The sequence below is a fragment of the Pseudophryne corroboree genome, chromosome 2 (assembly GCF_028390025.1).
Source record: "Pseudophryne corroboree isolate aPseCor3 chromosome 2, aPseCor3.hap2, whole genome shotgun sequence".
Classification (NCBI taxonomy): domain Eukaryota; kingdom Metazoa; phylum Chordata; class Amphibia; order Anura; family Myobatrachidae; genus Pseudophryne; species Pseudophryne corroboree.
In genome coordinates this window covers 807,839,512-807,859,002 of record NC_086445.1, presented here as the reverse complement: position 1 = coordinate 807,859,002, position 19,491 = coordinate 807,839,512, and the positions used below count along the sequence as shown (strand labels likewise).

The following is a 19,491-nucleotide window of genomic DNA, read 5'->3' as shown; positions in this document are numbered from 1 at the left end:
TGCAAACGTGTTTGCCCCTGACCAAGTAGCTGCTCGGCAAAGTTGTAAAGCCGAGACCCCTCGGGCAGCCGCCCAAGATGAGCCCACCTTCCTTGTGGAATGGGCATTTACAGATTTTGGCTGTGGTATGCCTGCCACAGAATGTGCAAGCTGAATTGTACTACAAATCCAGCGAGCAATAGACTGCTTAGAAGCAGGAGCACCCAGCTTGTTGGGTGCATACAGGATAAACAGCGAGTCAGATTTTCTGACTCCAGCCGTCCTGGAAACATATATTTTCAGGGCCCTGACAACGTCTAGCAACTTGGAGTCCTCCAATTCACTAGTAGCCGCCGGCACCACAATAGGCTGGTTCAGGTGAAATGCTGACACCACCTTAGGGAGAAATTGGGGACGAGTCCTCAACTCTGCCCTATCCATATGGAAAATCAGATAAGGGCTTTTACATGATAAAGCCGCCAATTCTGACACTCGCCTGGCTGAAGCCAAGGCTAATAACATGACCACTTTCCACGTGAGATATTTCAGATCCACGGTTTTTAGTGGCTCAAACCAATGTGATTTTAAGAAACTCAACATCACGTTGAGATCCCAAGGTGCCACAGGAGGCACAAATGGGGGCTGAATATGCAGCACTCCTTTCACAAATGTCTGAACTTCAGGTACTGAAGCTAGTTCTTTTTGAAAGAAAATCGACAGAGCCGAGATCTGTACTTTAATGGAGCCTAGTTTTAGGCCCATATCCACTCCTGCTTGCAGGAAATGCAGAAATCGACCTAGTTAAAATTCCTCTGTTGGGGCCTTATTGGCCTCGCACCATGCAACATATTTCCGCCATATGCGGTGATAATGCGTTGCCGTAACATCTTTCCTGGCCTTAATAAGCGTAGGAATGACTTCTTCCGGAATACCCTTTTCCTTTAGGATCCGGTGTTCAACCGCCATGCCGTCAAACGCAGCCGCGGTAAGTCTTGGAACAGACAGGGCCCCTGCTGTAACAGGTCCTGTCTGAGCGGTAGAGGCCACGGGTCCTCTGAGAGCATCTCTTGAAGTTCCGGGTACCACGCTCGTCTTGGCCAATCCGGAACCACGAGAATTGTGTTTACTCCTCGCTTTCTTATTATTCTCAATACCTTTGGAATGAGAGGCAGAGGAGGGAACACATAAACCGACTGGTACACCCACGGTGTCACTAGAGCGTCCACAGCTATCGCCTGAGGGTCCCTTGACCTGGCGCAATATCTTTTTAACTTTTTGTTGAGACCGGACGCCATCATGTCCACCTGTGGTTTTTCCCAACGGTTTACCAGCATCTGGAAGACTTCTGGGTGAAGCCCCCACTCTCCCGGGTGGAGGTCGTGTCTGCTGAGGAAGTCTGCTTCCCAGTTGTCCACTCCCGGAATGAACACTGCTGACAGTGCTAGTACATGATTCTCCGCCCATCGGAGAATTCTTGTGGCTTCTGCCATCGCCATCCTGCTTCTTGTGCCGCCCTGTCGATTTACATGGGCGACTGCCGTGATGTTGTCTGACTGGATCAGCACCGGCTGGTGTAGGAGCAGGGATCTTGCTTGACTTAGGGCATTGTAGATGGCCCTTAGTTCCAGAATATTTATGTGAAGGGGAGTCTCCTGACTCGACCATAGTCCTTGGAAGTTTCTTCCCTGTATGACTGCCCCCCAGCCTCGAAGGCTGGCATCCGTGGTCACCAGGACCCAGTCCTGTATGCCGAACCTGCGGCCCTCTAGAAGATGGGCACTCTGCAGCCACCACAGTAGAGACACCCTGGTTCTTGGAGACAGGGTTATTAAGCGATGCATCTGAAGATGCGATCCGGACCACTGGTCCAACAGGTCCCACTGAAAGATTCTGGCATGGAACCTGCCGAAGGGAATTGCTTCGTAAGAAGCCACCATCTTTCCCAGGACCCGTGTGCAGCGATGCACTGATACCTGTTTTGGTTTCAGGAGGTCTCTGACTAGAGATGACAACTCCCTGGCTTTCTCCTCCGGGAGAAACACTTTCTTCTGGACTGTATCCAGAATCATACCCAGGAACAGTAGCCGTGTCGTCGGAACCAGCTGTGACTTTGGGATATTCAGAATCCAGCCGTGCTGGTGCAGCACCTCCTGAGATAGTGCTACTCCCTCCAACAACTGTTCCTTGGACCTCGCTTTTATTAGGAGATCGTCCAAGTACGGGATAATTAAAACTCCCTTTTTTCGAAGGAGTATCATCATTTCCGCCATAACCTTGGTAAATACCCTCGGTGCCGTGGACAGGCCAAACGGCAGCGTCTGGAATTGGTAATGGCAATCCTGTACCACAAATCTGAGGTACTCCTGGTGAGAATGGTAAATGGGGACATGCAAGTAAGCATCCTTGATGTCCAGGGATACCATGTAATCCCCCTCGTCCAGGCTTGCAATAACCGCCCTGAGCGATTCCATCTTGAACTTGAATTTTTTTATGTACGTGTTCAAGGATTTTAAATTTAAAATGGGTCTCACCGAACCGTCCGGTTTCGGTACCACAAATAGTGTGGAATAACAACCCCGGCCTTGTTGAAGTAGGGGTACCTTGATTATCACCTGCTGGGAATACAGCTTGTGAATTGCCGCTAGCACCGCCTCCCTGTCTGAGGGAGCAATCGGCAAGGCAGATTTTAGGAACCGGTGGGGTGGGGACGCCTCGAATTCCAGTTTGTACCCCTGAGATACTATTTGCAGGATCCAGGGATCCACCTGTGAGCGAGCCCACTGATCGCTGAAATTCTTGAGGCGACCCCCCACCGTACCTGGCTCCGCCTGTGGAGCCCCACCGTCATGCGGCGGACTTGGAAGAAGAAGCGGGGGAGGACTTTTGCTCCTGGGAACCTGCTGTTTGTTGCAGCCTTTTTCCCCTACCTCTGCCTCTGGACAGAAAGGACCCGCCTTTTCCACGCCTGTTTTTCTGGGTCCGAAAGGACTGAACCTGATAAAACGGCGCCTTCTTAGGCTGTGATGGGACATGGGGTAAAAATGCTGACTTCCCAGACGTTGCTGTGGAAACTAGGTCCGAGAGACCATCCCCAAATAATTCCTCACCCTTATATGGCAACACTTCCATGTGCTTTTTAGAATCTGCATCTCCTGTCCACTGGCGAGTCCATAAGCCTCTCCTAGCAGAAATGGACAATGCACTTATTTTAGATGCCAGCCGGCAGATTTCCCTCTGTGCATCTCTCATATATAAGACTGAGTCTTTTATATGGTCTATGGTTAACAGGATCGTGTCTCTGTCTAATGTGTCAATATTTTCTGAGTTTATCTGACCACGCAGCGGCAGCACTGCACATCCATGCTGACGCAATAGCTGGCCTAAGTATAATGCCTGAGTGTGTATATACAGACTTCAGGATCGCCTCCTGCTTTCTATCAGCAGGTTCCTTGAGGGCGGCCATATCCGGAGACGGTAGTGCCACCTTTTTAGACAAACGTGTGAGCGCTTTATCCACCCTGGGGGGTGTTTCCCAACGTGACCTATCCTCTGGCGGGAAAGGGAACGCCATTAGTACCTTCTTAGGAATTACCAATTTTTTATCAGGGAAAGCCCACGCTTCTTCACACACTTCATTTAATTCATCTGATGGGGGAAAAACTACGGGTAGTTTTTTCTCCCCAAACATAATACCCTTTTTAGTGGTACCTGTAGTTATATCAGAAATGTGTAACACCTCTTTCATTGCCTCAATCATGCAGTGAATGGCCTTAGTGGGCATCAGGTTAGACTCATCGTCGTCGACACTGGTGTCAGTATCAGTGTCGACATCTTGCTTGCGGTAGCGGGCGTTTTAGAGCCCCTGACGACCCATGCGACGCCTGGGCAGGCACGAGCTGAGAAGTCGGCTGTCCCACATTTGGCATGTCGTCAATTTTCTTATGTAAGGAGTCTATACGTGCACTCATTACTTTCCATAAGCTCATCCACTCAGGTGTCTGCCCCGCAGGGGGTGACATCCCTTCTAAAGGCATCTGCTCCGCCTCCACATCATTATCCTCATCAAACATGTCGACACAGCCGTACCGACACACCGCACACACACAAGGAATGCTCCGAATGAGGACAGGACCCACAAAAGCCCTTTGGGGGGACAGAGTGAGAGTATGCCAGCACACACCAGAGCGCTATATAATGCAGGGACTAACTGAGTTATGTCCCCTATAGCTGCTTTTTCTATATATTATATACTGCGCCTAAATTTAGTGCCCCCCCTCTCTGTTTTTACCCTGTTCTGTAGTGTAGACTGCAGGGGAGAGCCAGGGAGCTTCCTTCCAGCGGATCTGTGAAGGAGAAATGGCGCCAGTGTGCTGTGAGAGATAGCTCCGCCCCTTTTCCGCGGACTATTCTCCCGCTTTTTTCCATATTCTGGCAGGGGTATTTTCCACATATATAGCCTCTGGGACTATATATTGTGGAGTTTTTGCCAGCCAAGGTGTTATTATTGCTTCTCAGGGCACCCCCCCCCCCCCCCCCAGCGCCCTGCACCCTCAGTGACCGGAGCATGAAGTGTGCATGAGGAGCAATGGCGCACAGCTGCAGTGCTGTGCGCTACCTTGGTGAAGACTGATGTCTTCTGCCGCCGTTTTTCCGGACCTCTTCTTGCTTCTGGCTCTGTAAGGGGGACGGCGGCGCGGCTCCGGGACCGAACACCAAGGACTGGGCCTGCGGTCGATCCCTCTGGAGCTAATGGTGTCCAGTAGCCTAAGAAGCCCAATCCGGCTGCAAGCAGGCGAGTTCGCTTCTTCTCCCCTTAGTCCCTCGCTGCAGTGAGCCCGTTGCCAGCAGGTCTCACTGAAAATAAAAAACCTAAATCTATACTTTCTTTCTAAGGGCTCAGGAGAGCCCCTAGTGTGCATCCAACCTCGGCCGGGCACAAAATCTGAGGCTTGGAGGAGGGTCATAGTGGGAGGAGCCAGTGCACACCAGGTAGTCATAAATCTTTCTAGAGTGCCCAGCCTCCTTCGGAGCCCGCTATTCCCCATGGTCCTTACGGAGTTCCCAGCATCCACTAGGACGTCAGAGAAATAACCGTGCTGCAATCTGGAGCTGTGGATGAAGCCCAAATGCAAAGTTCAGGAGCCGGCTATTAACTTCTCTTGTTACAGGGATGCAACAAACCAGGACTCGCCACTGAGTGGGATAGGAGGGAGGGCAGATTTGCTTCCACTTAACAAGCCATGCCCTCCACACTAGCGGAGGTATGCTGCATCTCCCAGACCTGGATTAAGGCTTCTGGGGGCCTGGGGCTCTTATGACTGGGGGCCCCTAAGTAGCAAAATTTGGCAGAATAGCCACTGCAGCTAAGATGCCAAGGCCAGCGAGTGTGCGCCCCAGGACGTAGTTGCTGGCTTCGACATGCCTCAGAAACGGCACACCTCTATTTTCTGAGATGCACCCTGTTCCCACCGAAAATGCCTGCAGCCTGTCAATCAGTCTGTGGCTTTCACAACACTATGGCCCTCATTCCGAGTTGATCGGTCGCAAGGCGAATTTAGCAGAGTTACACACGCTAAGCCGCCGCCTACTGGGAGTGAATCTTAGCTTCTTAAAATTGCGACCGATGTATTCGCAATATTGCGATTACTAACTACTTAGCAGTTTCAGAGTAGCTTCAGACTTACTCTGCCTGTGCGATCAGTTCAGTGCTTGTCGTTCCTGTTTGACGTCACAAACACACCCAGCGTTCGCCCAGGCACTCCCACCGTTTCTCCGGCCACTCCTGCGTTTTTTCCGGAAACGGTAGCGTTTTCAGCCACACGCCCCTGAAACGCCGTGTTTCCGCCCAGTAACACCCATTTCCTGTCAATCACATTACGATCGCCGGAGCGATGAAAAAGCCGTGAGTAAAAATACTTTCTACATAGCAAAGTTACTTGGCGCAGTCGCAGTGCGAACATTGCGCATGCGTACTAAGCGGATTTTCATTGCGATGCGATCAAAAATACCGAGCGAACAACTCGGAATGAGGGCCTATGTCCGGAGTTGTGGGACATGCGCACTGCAGCTTCAGCGCATGCTCACTAAAGAAACAATCGGACAGCTGCAACTGAATCAGTCAAGCATCCAATTATGAATTGGGCCCCCTGGGTCTGCAGCCTCCTCTTCAAGTCCCATTGCTGCTGGTATTGCCTCCTCTTCAAATCCCATTGCTGCTGGTGCTGACTGCACAGACTTGCCATGTAGCCCCACCCCCTGCTCTGACTCCACCTCAGAGAGTACATGAGAGAAGAGACAAAGTATTGGAATATGAGGAGGAGAGCACAAGAGAGCAGACACAATTGATAAGTATACAAAGGGGTATATTCAGTAAGAGTCGGATCCATTCTGACATGCAGTTGTCAGAATGGATCCGACAACCCCTATTCAGTGGACGGGAAAATCCAACTGTTGGATTTGGCCGTACACAGGGTCCTATCCTGCCGCTGCTGTCAGCGGCTGCGGATGCGCTGACAGCAGCGGCCAGTAGTTCAGATGGCGGCGGCTGGGAGCGGGACGGCGGCGGGGGTAAGCTGGGCAGTGGGGAGAGCAGTGATCAGCGGCCAGAGCTAGCTGCAGGGGGACATGTCTGGGGCGGCGGGGGGAGGCGCTGCAGGGAAAGAGGTGCCTGCGGGCCGCGTGGGGAGCAGAGATCGGCGAGGGGAGCTGGCTGCGGGGGAAGGGGGGTATGTCTGCAGCGGCGGGGGGAGGAGCTGCAGGGAGGGAGGTGCCTGGTCGGATGGAAGCTATAAGGAGGAGAGGATTGGGGAACAGAAAGAAGGTAAAAGAATATAAGGAGGAGAGCAGAAACAATGGGCAGAAACAATGGATTAGGCTGTAAGGAAAAGACAGTAGGGAATTAGGAAGGCATGCCAGATGGAGTGACACTGACACAACATATAAATGTGACATGATATCATCCTTTAAAGTTGGGGTTAGGATCCCAGTGGAAATAATTTTAACCAGTGTATTCTGTGCGAACTATATTCTGCAACACTGTTTATAATAAGTGTGCCTTATTATACTTATTAGTACCTAGAACTGTATTTAGAATTTCTTTGATAGAATATTAGACAGGGGGGTTCAGGATGTAATAGGGTGTGAGAATATGGAAGTGAGAGATTTTGTGAGAGTTCTCCTGTTTTTTTAAGGTGGCAATCATTTACATGGCAAAACCAGCTTGATTTTGCCATGTAAATGATTATATTCCCTCCTATATGTTTATATAAGTATCTTTTTGCAATATTTAAGGTCATGTTTTAATAAATTATATTTGTTTCTGTTTAGTCGACTCTGAGTTATCCGTTTTGTATATGCACAGGTTTTGTCATTTTTACCTAGATTACCTCAAGATAGACCTTTGTTCTCTAAACACCAGCTGCTAACTGTAATCTTAATCCTTTTATTCATTATTTGAATTTGAATGCTATTTCCCTAGTGGATTAGTTGGTCTATTTGCCCCTAAAGTAGGGGTGGGCAAAATATCCCCCGTGTTCTGTCACTGAGTAACCCCCCCGTGTTCTGTCACTGAGTAACCCCCCCGTGTTCTGTCACCGTGTTACCCCCCCGTTCTGTCACTATGTCACCCCCACCGTGTTCTGTCACCGTGTCACACCCACCGTGTTCTGTCACTGTGTCACATCCCCGTGTTCTGTCACCGTGTTACCCCCACCGTGTTCTGTCACCATGTCACCCCCCCGTGTTCTGTCACTGTGTCACCCCCCGTGTTCTGTCACTGTGTCACCCCCCGTGTTCTGTCACTGTGTTGCACCCCCGTGTTCTGTCACTGTGTCATACCCCCCCATGTTCTGTCACTGTGTCACCCCCACCGTGTTCTGTCACTACGTCACCCCCCCCCCCCCCCCCCGTGTTCTGTCAGTGTCACACCTTTTCCAGCGGCCATAAGACACTGGGTAATTTGCTTGCTGTGCAATGATTATCCCAAATAAAATGTTAATGTGTAAAAGGGGACTCTACCTGCTGTAATGTGAAAAAAGGGGACTCTACCTGCTGTAATGTGAAAAAAGAAGACTCTACCTGCTGTAATGTGAAAAAAGGGGACTCTACCTTACATACTGTGTGAAAAGGAGCTCTACCTACTGTAATGTGTGTAAAAGGGGCTCTACCTGGTGTAATGTGTGTAAGTGGCGTTACTGTGTGGCGTAATTTGAATATTATTGTGCAGCCTAATAGGAATCAGTATTATTGTTTGGCCATGCCCCTTCCACATGAAGCCACGTCCCTATATTTTTAGCACGTGGGGTGGGGGGGGGGGGGGGTGATGCTATATTGTGTTTAGCCCTCGAATACTGACAGGAAAGTGTCAAGTGGCCCCTCAGCTGAAATAATTGCCCACCCCTGCCCTAAAGTCATCTTGTGGTCTGTAATGTCACTTTTGAATTTCAGATAAAAGAAACATCACATCACGAAGGTTCAGTTGTAAATAAAACAAAAAATCTTTATTGATTTCATATACTTCATTGCACATTGAATTCTTTATTTTACAACTTTTTTTTTCTATAGAAATGGGAGCTACAAATCTGCCATCCAAACAGGTGGTTTAACATCTCCAGGGAAAGTATTCTTATATTTAGCACAAACTGTTGAATATAAAGCATATACCCTATAGTTTTATCAGAACCGGTGTAGTATATTTATTCCTGGAGTTAGGAAAACGTTTGAAGATATTTATTTAGAAATCTTCGGTTACTCTTCACACAGCCCTTAATACAATCCATGTAAATATTTTTATATACCTGCCAGTTTGGCACAGTGTTTGAGTATAGTCACATTAAAGTACTGTAGATTGCAGGCATATACATATAAGAGAGACATGGAAAACAATGGTTCCTGAAGCATAGACTGCACAGGGACACAAGACTCTCTTATTCTATATAATAAAAGGCTAATGCTGCTCCTCACCTCTATGCGGGGAATTCAGGTACTTTGCACACTGGCAGCCACTACATGGCTGCTGACGGAGCAATTCAAGTGTTGCTCCATTTGGGTGCACACAACCAACGGCCCTCACATTACTGTTAAGTTGTTCCATCATTTTGCTATATAACTAGTCTTCCTCTCCCTTCAGCCTACACTTATACTAACCATGATTTCCATCTCTCCCCCCCTGCGGTGAGGCCCGCTCCCAGAATGCACATCAGTATCAGGGCATGCCATGTGCGATTATTATATAGTTCATTGGGATGGAATTTTGTCCCAAACTGAGCTAAGGTATTATATAGGAATCAAGCAGTCTAGATGACCTGTGATCTGTGCATGATATAGCATCACTAAAATGATAGTCTCTGGGCTTTTGAATCTACTATGAAAACAAAATATACACCAAAAGTACCACCTGAACAACACATGAGTGTCACAACGCTTGCAATTATTAAATTAAAAAAGAAATGGGCTGTAGCTGAGCGGAATATGCTGCGCTGTATAAGTAACTGTTATTAATAATAGTTGTTGCATAGGATGTGAAAGGGTATCCCACACTTAGGTCGAGAATGTCCAGGTCGACCACTATTGGTCGACAGTAACTAGGTTGCCGGGGGTTTCTAGGTCAACAGGGTTCCAAGGTCGACATGTTCTAGGTCGACAGGTCAAAAGGTCGACATGAGATTATCACAATTTTTTTCTTTTTTTTGAACTTTTTCATACTTTACGATCCACGTGGATTACGATTGGGAATAGTAACCTGTGCCGAGCACAACGGTAGCGGATCGAGGCACCTTGCCCGAAGCATGGCAAGCAAAGCATGGCGATCGAAGTGAGCCATGCGAGGGGACACGGTGCACTAATTGGGGTTCCTGGTCACTGTAGAGAAAACAACACCAAAATCTTTTAAAAAACTCATGTCGACCTTTTGCCCTGTCGACCTAGAATCCCTGTTGACCTAGTTACTGTCGACCAACAGTGGTCGACCTAGACACTGTCAACCTAAGTGTGGTCGACCCTCCATACCACACCCATGTGAAAGAGCTTCAGTGAATGTCTTGAAGATCATCTGTCACCTATAGTGGCAGAAGATATTATTGTCCCAGTATTGAGAATGCAGGCCCACAATTCACTTTTAGCAATCACCGAGGTACTTCATAACTACTATTCATATGAGATGACCCTTTTGAAAAAGAACCATGAAAATTTACCAAATTATGATGGATTTTCATGGTAATTTGGTTGTTTACCAAGGTTTTACTTACAAGATCCATGTGAGACTCAATAGGCTGACTGCTAATGAACATCGGTTCGGCCTACAAACTGCTGCCTTTCTATTGTGTATATGATTGCTGGTCTTCAACATTTTGTCATTTAAGTTATAATTATAGGATACCGTAGCAGTTAGAAATTGTACACATCTTAGAGGCAAACAATAACTGCTAATGTATAAGTCATTCATAAAAACAAATACATGCAAAGAAAAAAAGTTTCTTAAAAACACACACAGAGTAAATATATACACTGTCTTTATAGCTGTGGAAAATTACAAATATAATTTACATTTTAAATCCCTATTGAACATATTTTCATCACTGGTAACCAATCATTGTGTTAATCATGATATCTATGGTAATATCCTTCATGGTGTCGATAATCATCCTGATAACCGTCCTCGTACCCTTGGTGAGGGTAACCATGGTAACCATACCCTCCATATTCATCCTCTGGACAGCGCATGCCCAGTGATTGCTGAATGGCCATTTCCTGTCGTCTCAGCTGCATTGAGTCAATTAAATCATAGACAATTGCCATGGACCACATGGGTGAAGGATACCAGGACTTTACGTTACCATCTTTACCAACAAGGAGCATAGAGAAATATTCTGGGCTGATCTGAAAATAGTTTCTTATATCTTTCACCAAGTTGAATTTAAGATCCTCTCTTTCCACACTGGAACTTCCTGTAATGACAACCACAAATTGTTCACTTAATATTAGCTCAGGGTGGTACAAAAGTTAGTGCTGCCATTATACAAGGGTATACAAGGGTATGAGCCTTACAGGGAAGACGTCACCTGGTAATAATCATCAAAAGCCACTGGATCATTAATGGGCGTGTTGGTAAATGTTGACTTCCATTGGCCTATGTGTGCTTCCATCCACCCTTTGCAGGCCCTAGGCCTGCAGGACGTGAGCTAGAAACAGGGATCTAGGTCTGTATGACAGGGTCACTTCCAGTTTGGTCACTATATCAATGGCCAAACTGGAAATTGGTCCAGATGGCCCATATCTGCATAATAATTATGGCTGTTCTGTGTTGGGTAACAGTTTCTCTCTCATCCCATAAAAGTTTTCCTCCTACACAGTACCTAATTTCTGATGGTACGCAATGGTACTCAGTGCCAGCATCTTTTGTTCAATAGAATTTTTCATTCTTAAATCTAGTTCCAGTCAATATTCTGGCATGCAGAACCTGCCATTTATACCACTCATAAAGGAACTGATGACAGAATTGAGCCCATCTTCTTAATTCTGGATGATTTTTGTAAAGAATATTAAAAAACAGGTGTGAGATACAGAACCTATGGAGGGCCTAAGCCATGGATGCTATGTCTTGTTAGTCTGTCAATGAGGCTGTTTATTCTATGAACTGCAGTTCCTGAAAGACTTAAGGTGCATACACATGATGATATTTTCCTATGCGATATGGACTATGTGATATTGACTATGTGTGCTTGCGATTTTGACTAAGTGCCAATTTTGACTATACTTTAGTACTAGATAGTCAAAACTGATGTGCCTGCACAGTCTATCTAACCTAATGATATTGACCCCGTGGGACCACGCATCGGGGTTGCACCGGGATCGCAAGGTGTCTAACACCTTGTGATTTGCACTGACTTTCCTTGCGATTTTTACTATATAATCAAAACCGCAAGGATAAATCTCACCATGTGTACACACCTTTACTCGTGGTTTTCTAATTAACAATTGAGCTTAATCTGTACCCTATACATTATCAGTCAGAGTTAGCACTGGGCTAATTACATACCTCCCAACTGTCCCGATTTTCGCGGGACAGTCCCGTTTTTTGGGGACTGTCCCGCTGTCCCACCCGCGGGCCGCAGTGTCCCGCGGTGGTGGGGGGGCAGTTGGGAGGCTCTGTCTCTCGCTGCCCTGCTTAGCAGAGCAGCGGTGAGTAGACGCTGTGCGCATGCGCACAGCGTCTATTCATTGGAGACAGAGGGAGAGGGGGCATGCCAGCAGCTCACAGAGCACTGGGCATGCCCCTTCAGTGACGAAAACGGGGGCGTGACTCGCGATCGCGGGTTCTCCGTGAAGCCACGCCCCTTTTCGTAGACCACGCCCCCTTTTCCGCGCGTGTGTCCCTCTTCAGGTAGGGTAAGAGTTGGGAGGTATGTAATTATACCATGAAACTTCCTGTTTCCTTTGTCTGGTTATTGTGGTTTGTAACTGTGATCTCACCTTACTACTGTATTCTGACAATAGGGGTCTGTTTACAATGCCTTGTGTGGCACCCCTGAAAGTGGATTGTGGCACCACAAGTGCCAGCATGCCCCTGTGTGATCTAGAGGCATGCAGCATACAGCTGTGGCACTACAGACCCCAGCCTGCCCTTTTATATTGAGGCACACATGCAGGCCACAGCTAAATAGCTCAACAGAGGGTTAATGCAGCCCACATCTGAAACAATGTATCCAGGTAGCCTGTGGTCTCCTACCTGATTGGCTGCATGCAGAGAGAGAATGGAACATTGCCCTAGACAGGACAGGGGGGAGGGGAGAAGCTCCTGCTTGGTAGGAAAAAGTGTGCTGAAGTGTGTGCAAGTGGTACATTGTGAGAAGAGTTAATTTACATATTGGACCTGATTGGCTGGTGCATTATCACCTTGCACATATCACTGGTTTATCACTTCCTTATGCCTTCTCCAGGTTATTACATCTGCCCCTGGGTGCCTAGGCATGTGGTCCAGAACCAAATCAAATTATTTATAGTCAAAGTATAGGCAAACCCAGTATTAGTGGCAGCCAATCATAAAACATGTGGACAATCAGAAATACAACTATTTACACCACCACATAACTGAACCTAAGGAATATCAGATACAATTGATTTATTATTTCATATTTTTTTGTTTCCCAAATTTAAACTAAAAATAAAACACTTTAGACCTAGGAGTGCTGTTAACGAAAATGCTGATACTCTAGGGCGCCATAATTCAAGAAAGTTTGGGAACCACTGCCTTAGTTACTGAACTGGCTTATCCTCTGCTTGATTACCCATATAGTGAGTTTCACATATTAGCCTGCTCTCCACTTACAGATGGAATAATTTCAGGTATGGGACCTGTTATCCCAAAAGTTAATATAAAAAAAAGGATATGTTCTTTAGGCTAATTTAATAAATGTGACAGAAAAATATCCCTTTTCTGCAGAACTCTAATGGGCCTACACATTTGTCGATCCGCCGCCAAGATGCCTGACGGCGGATACGGCCGACCCGGGGGGGGGGGGGGCGGGGGGGTTTCAGTGACGGTGGGAGTGAAGTTTCTTCACTCCCCCCATCACCCGGCTCCATAGCAGCCTGCATGCACAAACGACGGGGCACCAGCGATGAATGAGCGCGGGGCCGCGCATCGTTCATCGCTGGTGCCTCCACACTGGAAGATATGAACGGTATCTCGTTCATTAATGAACAAGATCGTTCATATCTTTCAGTATTCTTGCCCAGTGTGTAGGGCCCATAAGTCCTAAGAATTTCAGCTAAGCTATTCCTTAACTTTATATCCTACAGCTATATCTTTGATAAAGGATAATCTAAAGAATTAATCTGACTAAAAAATATTTTTTTTTAATAAATCTACAAAAACAGAAATCCATGAACAATTATTATATCAATTTCTTACCATTGATTGGGTACAGTTCTAAAACACCACTACCGTCAACTCCAATGCCAACCATTTTCAAAATGGCCATATGGCGCAGTCCTGAAAAAAAAGAGAAAATATTAACTATGTTGTACTACCTTTGTAGCGATATATTAAATACATGTTTTTTCAGGTTGAAAAAAGCATTAAAAATGACATTTGTTCACTTAAGTTTATTCAATTATTCATGATCAGCAAAAACTGTAATAGAAACATAGAATTTGACGGGTATGGTATAGAAGATCTACATTCAGTAGGTCTACAGTCATTAAGTTGACCCCATATGGTCGACAGGCACAAGGTTGACATGGACAAAAGATTGACATATGAAAGGTCAATACTGGAAAACGTCGACACGGACAAAAGGTCGACAGGGTCTAAATGTTGACCTGACAATGGTCGACGCAAAACACTTTTCTTTTGCATTGTTGGGGTTAGTGTGGATAGTTTTTTACTCTGGGATGGTGTCTCGTTTTGCTTGCCACAAGGTTACTAAAGGTTATGATTTGTGACATGGATAGTCAAGGAAAAAAAAGTCCAAAAACATGAAAACCCCCAACAAAACACGTGCCAGCCATATGTGTATTGACCATAGTCAAGTCGACCATATGAACATGTCGACCTTTTCAACCTGTCAGCCTTTTCTAGTGTCAGCCTTTCATATTTTGACCTTTTGTCTATGTCAATCTTGTGCATGTCGACCATATGGGGTCGACCTAATGACTGTCAACCTAATGTATGTCAACCTACGGTATAGTCCGGATCCCGTATTTGATGGCAGATAAGAATCACTTAGCCCGTATAGACTGCCCTAAACACATGTACACGCACATGGGTTAATTTTTGTTGGGAATCAGTTAACCTACCAGTATATTTTTGGCTTGTGGGAGGAAACCAGAGTACCCAGAGAAAACCCCCTGTAAGTTCAGGGAGAATATACAGATTCCACACAGTTAGGGCCATGGTGGGAATAAGGGACATGCGGCAAGGTAAATGGCTCAGGAGGCACTGGCTAGTACCAGAGCCAGATTTACACGCAATACTGTATATGAGCCAAAGGGTACATGTGGGAATTATACACAGGGGCAGCAGTAAATACTGCTGGAAATTTGGTGAGTTTTGATCAGAGATGTGCGGACAAGGGGGGTCATTCCGAGTTGTTCGCTCGTTATTTTTTTGTCGCAACGGAGCGATTAGTCGCTAATGCGCATACGCAATGCCTGCAGTGTGACTGCGCCAAGTAAATTTGCTATGCAGTTAGGTATTTTACTCACGGCATTACGAGGTTTTTTCTTCGTTCTGGTGATCGTAATGTGATTGACAGGAAGTGGGTGTTTCTGGGCGGAAACGGGCCGTTTTATGGGTGTGTGTGAAAAAACGCTACCGTTTCTGGGAAAAACGCGGGAGTGGCTGGAGAAACGGAGGAGTGTCTGGGCGAACGCTGGGTGTGTTTGTGACGTCAAACCAGGAACGACAAGCACTGAACTGATCGCACTGGCAGAGTAAGTCTCGAGCTACTCAGAAACTGCACAGAGAAGTCTTTTCGCAATATTGCAAATCTTTCGTTCGCAATTTTAATATGCTAAGATTCACTCCCAGTAGGCGGCGGCTTAGCGTGTGCAAAGCTGCTAAAAGCAGCTTGCGAGCGAACAACTCGGAATGACCCCCAAGGACAATAATACAAAAAAAATATATTTCTGACATATTCTTTGTATTTTTCATTTACTTTATACAGTCAAAACTCTTCCTCACTTGCCTCACACCACCACACGTCACTGGTGGGAATCAAAAATATGACCTCATTGCTGTGAAGCAGTAAATGCTAACCATTACACCATCCGTACTACTCAAATAGACTCATGCTAGTCTGTAAAAAGTAGGATAGTTTTCTACATAATTGATTTATTAAAATAAGTGAGTGCAGACATCATAATAATGCCACTGAAGGTATTAATCAGGCTCTTATTCAGAGTTGCAGACATGTCCATTTATCACACTACGCACATGTTCATCCTGAGAGTACGAAACTTCCAGTAATTGCAAGCGACTCACAGCTGCATCCCCACTTCAGACTGATGGGTGTAACTGGTCTGCAAAACTGGGGATTTATTTTACTATGCATCCGGTTGCAAAACCTGGCACTTCTGAGCGTGTTTACACCTGATATTTAAAGGGCAATGCTTTTACTAGCCATGTCTTTTAAATATTGAGCATAAACATGCTCAGAAGCACTGGGTTTTTTTTTTTTTAAATATATTTCTCTAACGTCCTAGTGGATGCTGGGGACTCCGAAAGGACCATGGAGAATAGCGGCTCCGCAGGAGACTGGGCACAAAGTAAAAGCTTTAGGACTAGCTGGTGTGCACTGGCTCCTCCCCCTATGACCCTCCTCCAAGCCTCAGTTAAGATTTTGTGCCCGAACGAGAAGGGTGCAATCTAGGTGGCTCTCCTGAGCTGCTTAGAGTAAAAGTTTAAATAGGTTTTTTTATTTTCAGTGAGACCTGCTGGCAACAGGCTCACTGCATCGAGGGACTAAGGGGAGAAGAAGCGAACTCACCTGCGTGCAGAGTGGATTGGGCTTCTTAGGCTACTGGACATTAGCTCCAGAGGGACGATCACAGGCCCAGCCATGGATGGGTCCCGGAGCCGCGCCGCCGGCCCCCTTACAGAGCCAGAAGAGTGAAGAGGTCCGGAAAATCGGCGGCAGAAGACGTCCTGTCTTCAATAAGGTAGCGCACAGCACCGCAGCTGTGCGCCATTGCTCTCAGCACACTTCACACTCCGGTCACTGAGGGTGCAGGGCGCTGGGGGGGGGCGCCCTGGGACGCAATGAAAATACCTTAAATGGCTAAAAATACATCACATATAGCTCCTGGGCTATATGGATGTATTTAACCCCTGCCAGTTTTCCACAAAAAAGCGGGAGAAAGGCCGCCGAAAAAGGGGCGGAGCCTATCTCCTCAGTACACAAGCGCCATTTTTTCCTCACAGCTCCGTTGGAGGAAGGCTCCCTGACTCTCCCCTGCAGTCCTGCACTACAGAAACAGGGTAAAACAAGAGAGGGGGGGCACTAAATTGGCATATTAATATATACAGCAGCTATATTAGAGAAAAACACTTATATAAGGTTATCCCTATATATATATAGCGCTCTGGTGTGTGCTGGCAAACTCTCCCTCTGTCTCCCCAAAGGGCTAGTGGGGTCCTGTCCTCTATCAGAGCATTCCCTGTGTGTGTGCTGTGTGTCGGTACGCTGTGTCGACATGTATGAGGAGGAAAATGGTGTGGAGGCGGAGCAATTGCCTGTGTTAGTGATGTCACCCCCTAGGGAGTCGACACCTGACTGGATGGTCTTATGGAAAGAATTACGTGATAGTGTCGGCACTTTACAAAAGACTGTTGACGACATGAGACAGCCGGCAAATCAGTTAATACCTGTACAGGCGTCTCAAACACCGTCAGGGGCTATAAAACGCCCGTTACCTCAGGTCGATACAGACACTGACACGGACACTGACTCCAGTGTCGACGGTGAGGAAACAAACGTATTTTCCAGTAGGGCCACACGTTACATGATCACGGCAATGAAGGAGGTTTTGAACATTTCTGATACTACAAGTACCACAAAAAAGGGTATTATGTGGGGTGTAAAAAAACTACCCGTAGTTTTTCCTGAATCAGATGAATTAAATGAGGTGTGTGATGAAGCGTGGGTTTCCCCCGATAAAAAACTGCTAATTTCTAAAAAAATTATTGGCATTATACCCTTTCCCGCCAGAGGTTAGGGCGCGTTGGGAAACACCCCCTAGCGTAGATAAGGCGCTCACACGCTTATCAAAACAAGTGGCGTTACCGTCTCCTGATACGGCCGCCCTCAAGGAACCAGCTGATAGGAAGCTGGAAAATATCCTTAAAAGTATATACACACATACTGGTATTATACTGCGACCAGCAATCGCCTCAGCCTGGATGTGCAGTGCTGGGGTGGCTTGGTCGGATTCCCTGACTGAAAATATTGATATGCTGGACAGGGACAATATATTATTGACTATAGAGCATTTAAAGGATGCATTTCTATATATGCGAGATGCACAGAGGGATATTTGCACTCTGGCATCAAGAGTAAGTGCGATGTCCATTTCTGCCAGAAGAGGATTATGGACGCGACAGTGGTCAGGGGATGCGGATTCCAAACGGCATATGGAAGTATTGCCGTATAAAGGGGAGGAGTTATTTGGGGTCGGTCTATCGGACCTGGTGGCCACGGCAACGGCTGGAAAATCCACCTTTTTACCCCAAGTCACCTCGCAGCAGAAAAAGATACCGTCTTTTCAGGCTCAGTCCTTTCGTCCCCATAAGGGCAAGCGGGCAAAAGGCCACTCATATCTGCCCCGGGGCAGAGGAAGGGGAAAAAGACTGCAGCAAACAGCCTCTTCCCACGAACAGAAGCCCTCCCCCGCTTCTGCCAAGTCCTCAGCATGACGCTGGGGCCTTACAAGCGGACTCAGGCACGGTGGGGGCCCGTCTCAAGAATTTCAGCGCGCAGTGGGCTCACTCGCAAGTGGACCCCTGGATCCTGCAGGTAGTATCTCAGGGGTACAAATTGGAATTCGAGATGTCTCCCCCTCGCCGTTTCCTGAAGTCTGCTTTACCAACGTCTCCCTCCGACAGGGAGGCGGTATTGGAAGCCATTCACAAGCTGTATTCCCAGCAGGTGATAATCAAGGTACCCCTCCTACAACAGGGAAAGGGGTATTATTCCACGCTGTTTGTGGTACCGAAGCCGGACGGCTCGGTGAGACCCATTTTAAATCTGAAATCCTTGAACACTTACATAAAAAGGTTCAAATTCAAGATGGAGTCACTCAGAGCAGTGATAGCGAACCTGGAAGAAGGGGACTATATGGTGTCTCTGGACATCAAGGATGCTTACCTCCATGTCCCAATTTGCCCTTCTCACCAAGGGTACCTCAGGTTTGTGGTACAGAACTGTCACTATCAGTTTCAGACGCTGCCGTTTGGATTGTCCATGGCACCCCGGGTCTTTACCAAGGTAATGGCCGAAATGATGATTCTTCTTCGAAGAAAAGGCGTCTTAATTATCCCTTACTTGGACGATCTCCTGATAAGGGCAAGGTCCAGAGAACAGTTAGAGGTCGGAGTAGCACTATCTCAAGTAGTACTACGACAGCACGGATGGATTCTAAATATTCCAAAATCGCAGCTGATTCCGACGACACGTCTGCTGTTCCTAGGGATGATTCTGGACACAGTACAGAAAAAGGTGTTTCTCCCGGAGGAGAAAGCCAAGGAGTTATCCGACCTAGTCAGGAACCTCCTAAGACCAGGCCAAGTGTCAGTACATCAATGCACAAGGGTCCTGGGAAAGATGGTGGCTTCTTACGAAGCGATTCCATTCGGCAGATTCCACGCAAGAACTTTTCAGTGGGATCTGCTGGACAAATGGTCCGGATCGCATCTTCAAATGCATCAGCGGATAACCCTGTCTCCAAGGACAAGGGTGTCTCTCCTGTGGTGGTTACAGAGTGCTCATCTCCTAGAGGGCCGCAGATTCGGCATTC

The 19,491-nt window shown here is 47.0% G+C and overlaps 1 protein-coding gene across 1 annotated transcript in view; it reads right to left on the bottom strand.

Moving 5' to 3' along the window:
• Positions 1-8,450: 8,450 nt before the first annotated feature.
• CCDC80 (coiled-coil domain containing 80) overlaps positions 8,451-19,491 on the bottom strand; it is a 254,375-nt gene continuing 243,334 nt past the window's right edge. The window contains exons 7-8 of the mRNA XM_063955633.1: positions 13,889-13,969; positions 8,451-10,922 (exon numbers count right to left, since the gene is read on the bottom strand). Coding sequence (XP_063811703.1) covers positions 10,573-10,922; positions 13,889-13,969 — 431 coding nt within the window. The 3' untranslated portion in view covers positions 8,451-10,572. The remainder of the gene's footprint in view (positions 10,923-13,888; positions 13,970-19,491) is intronic.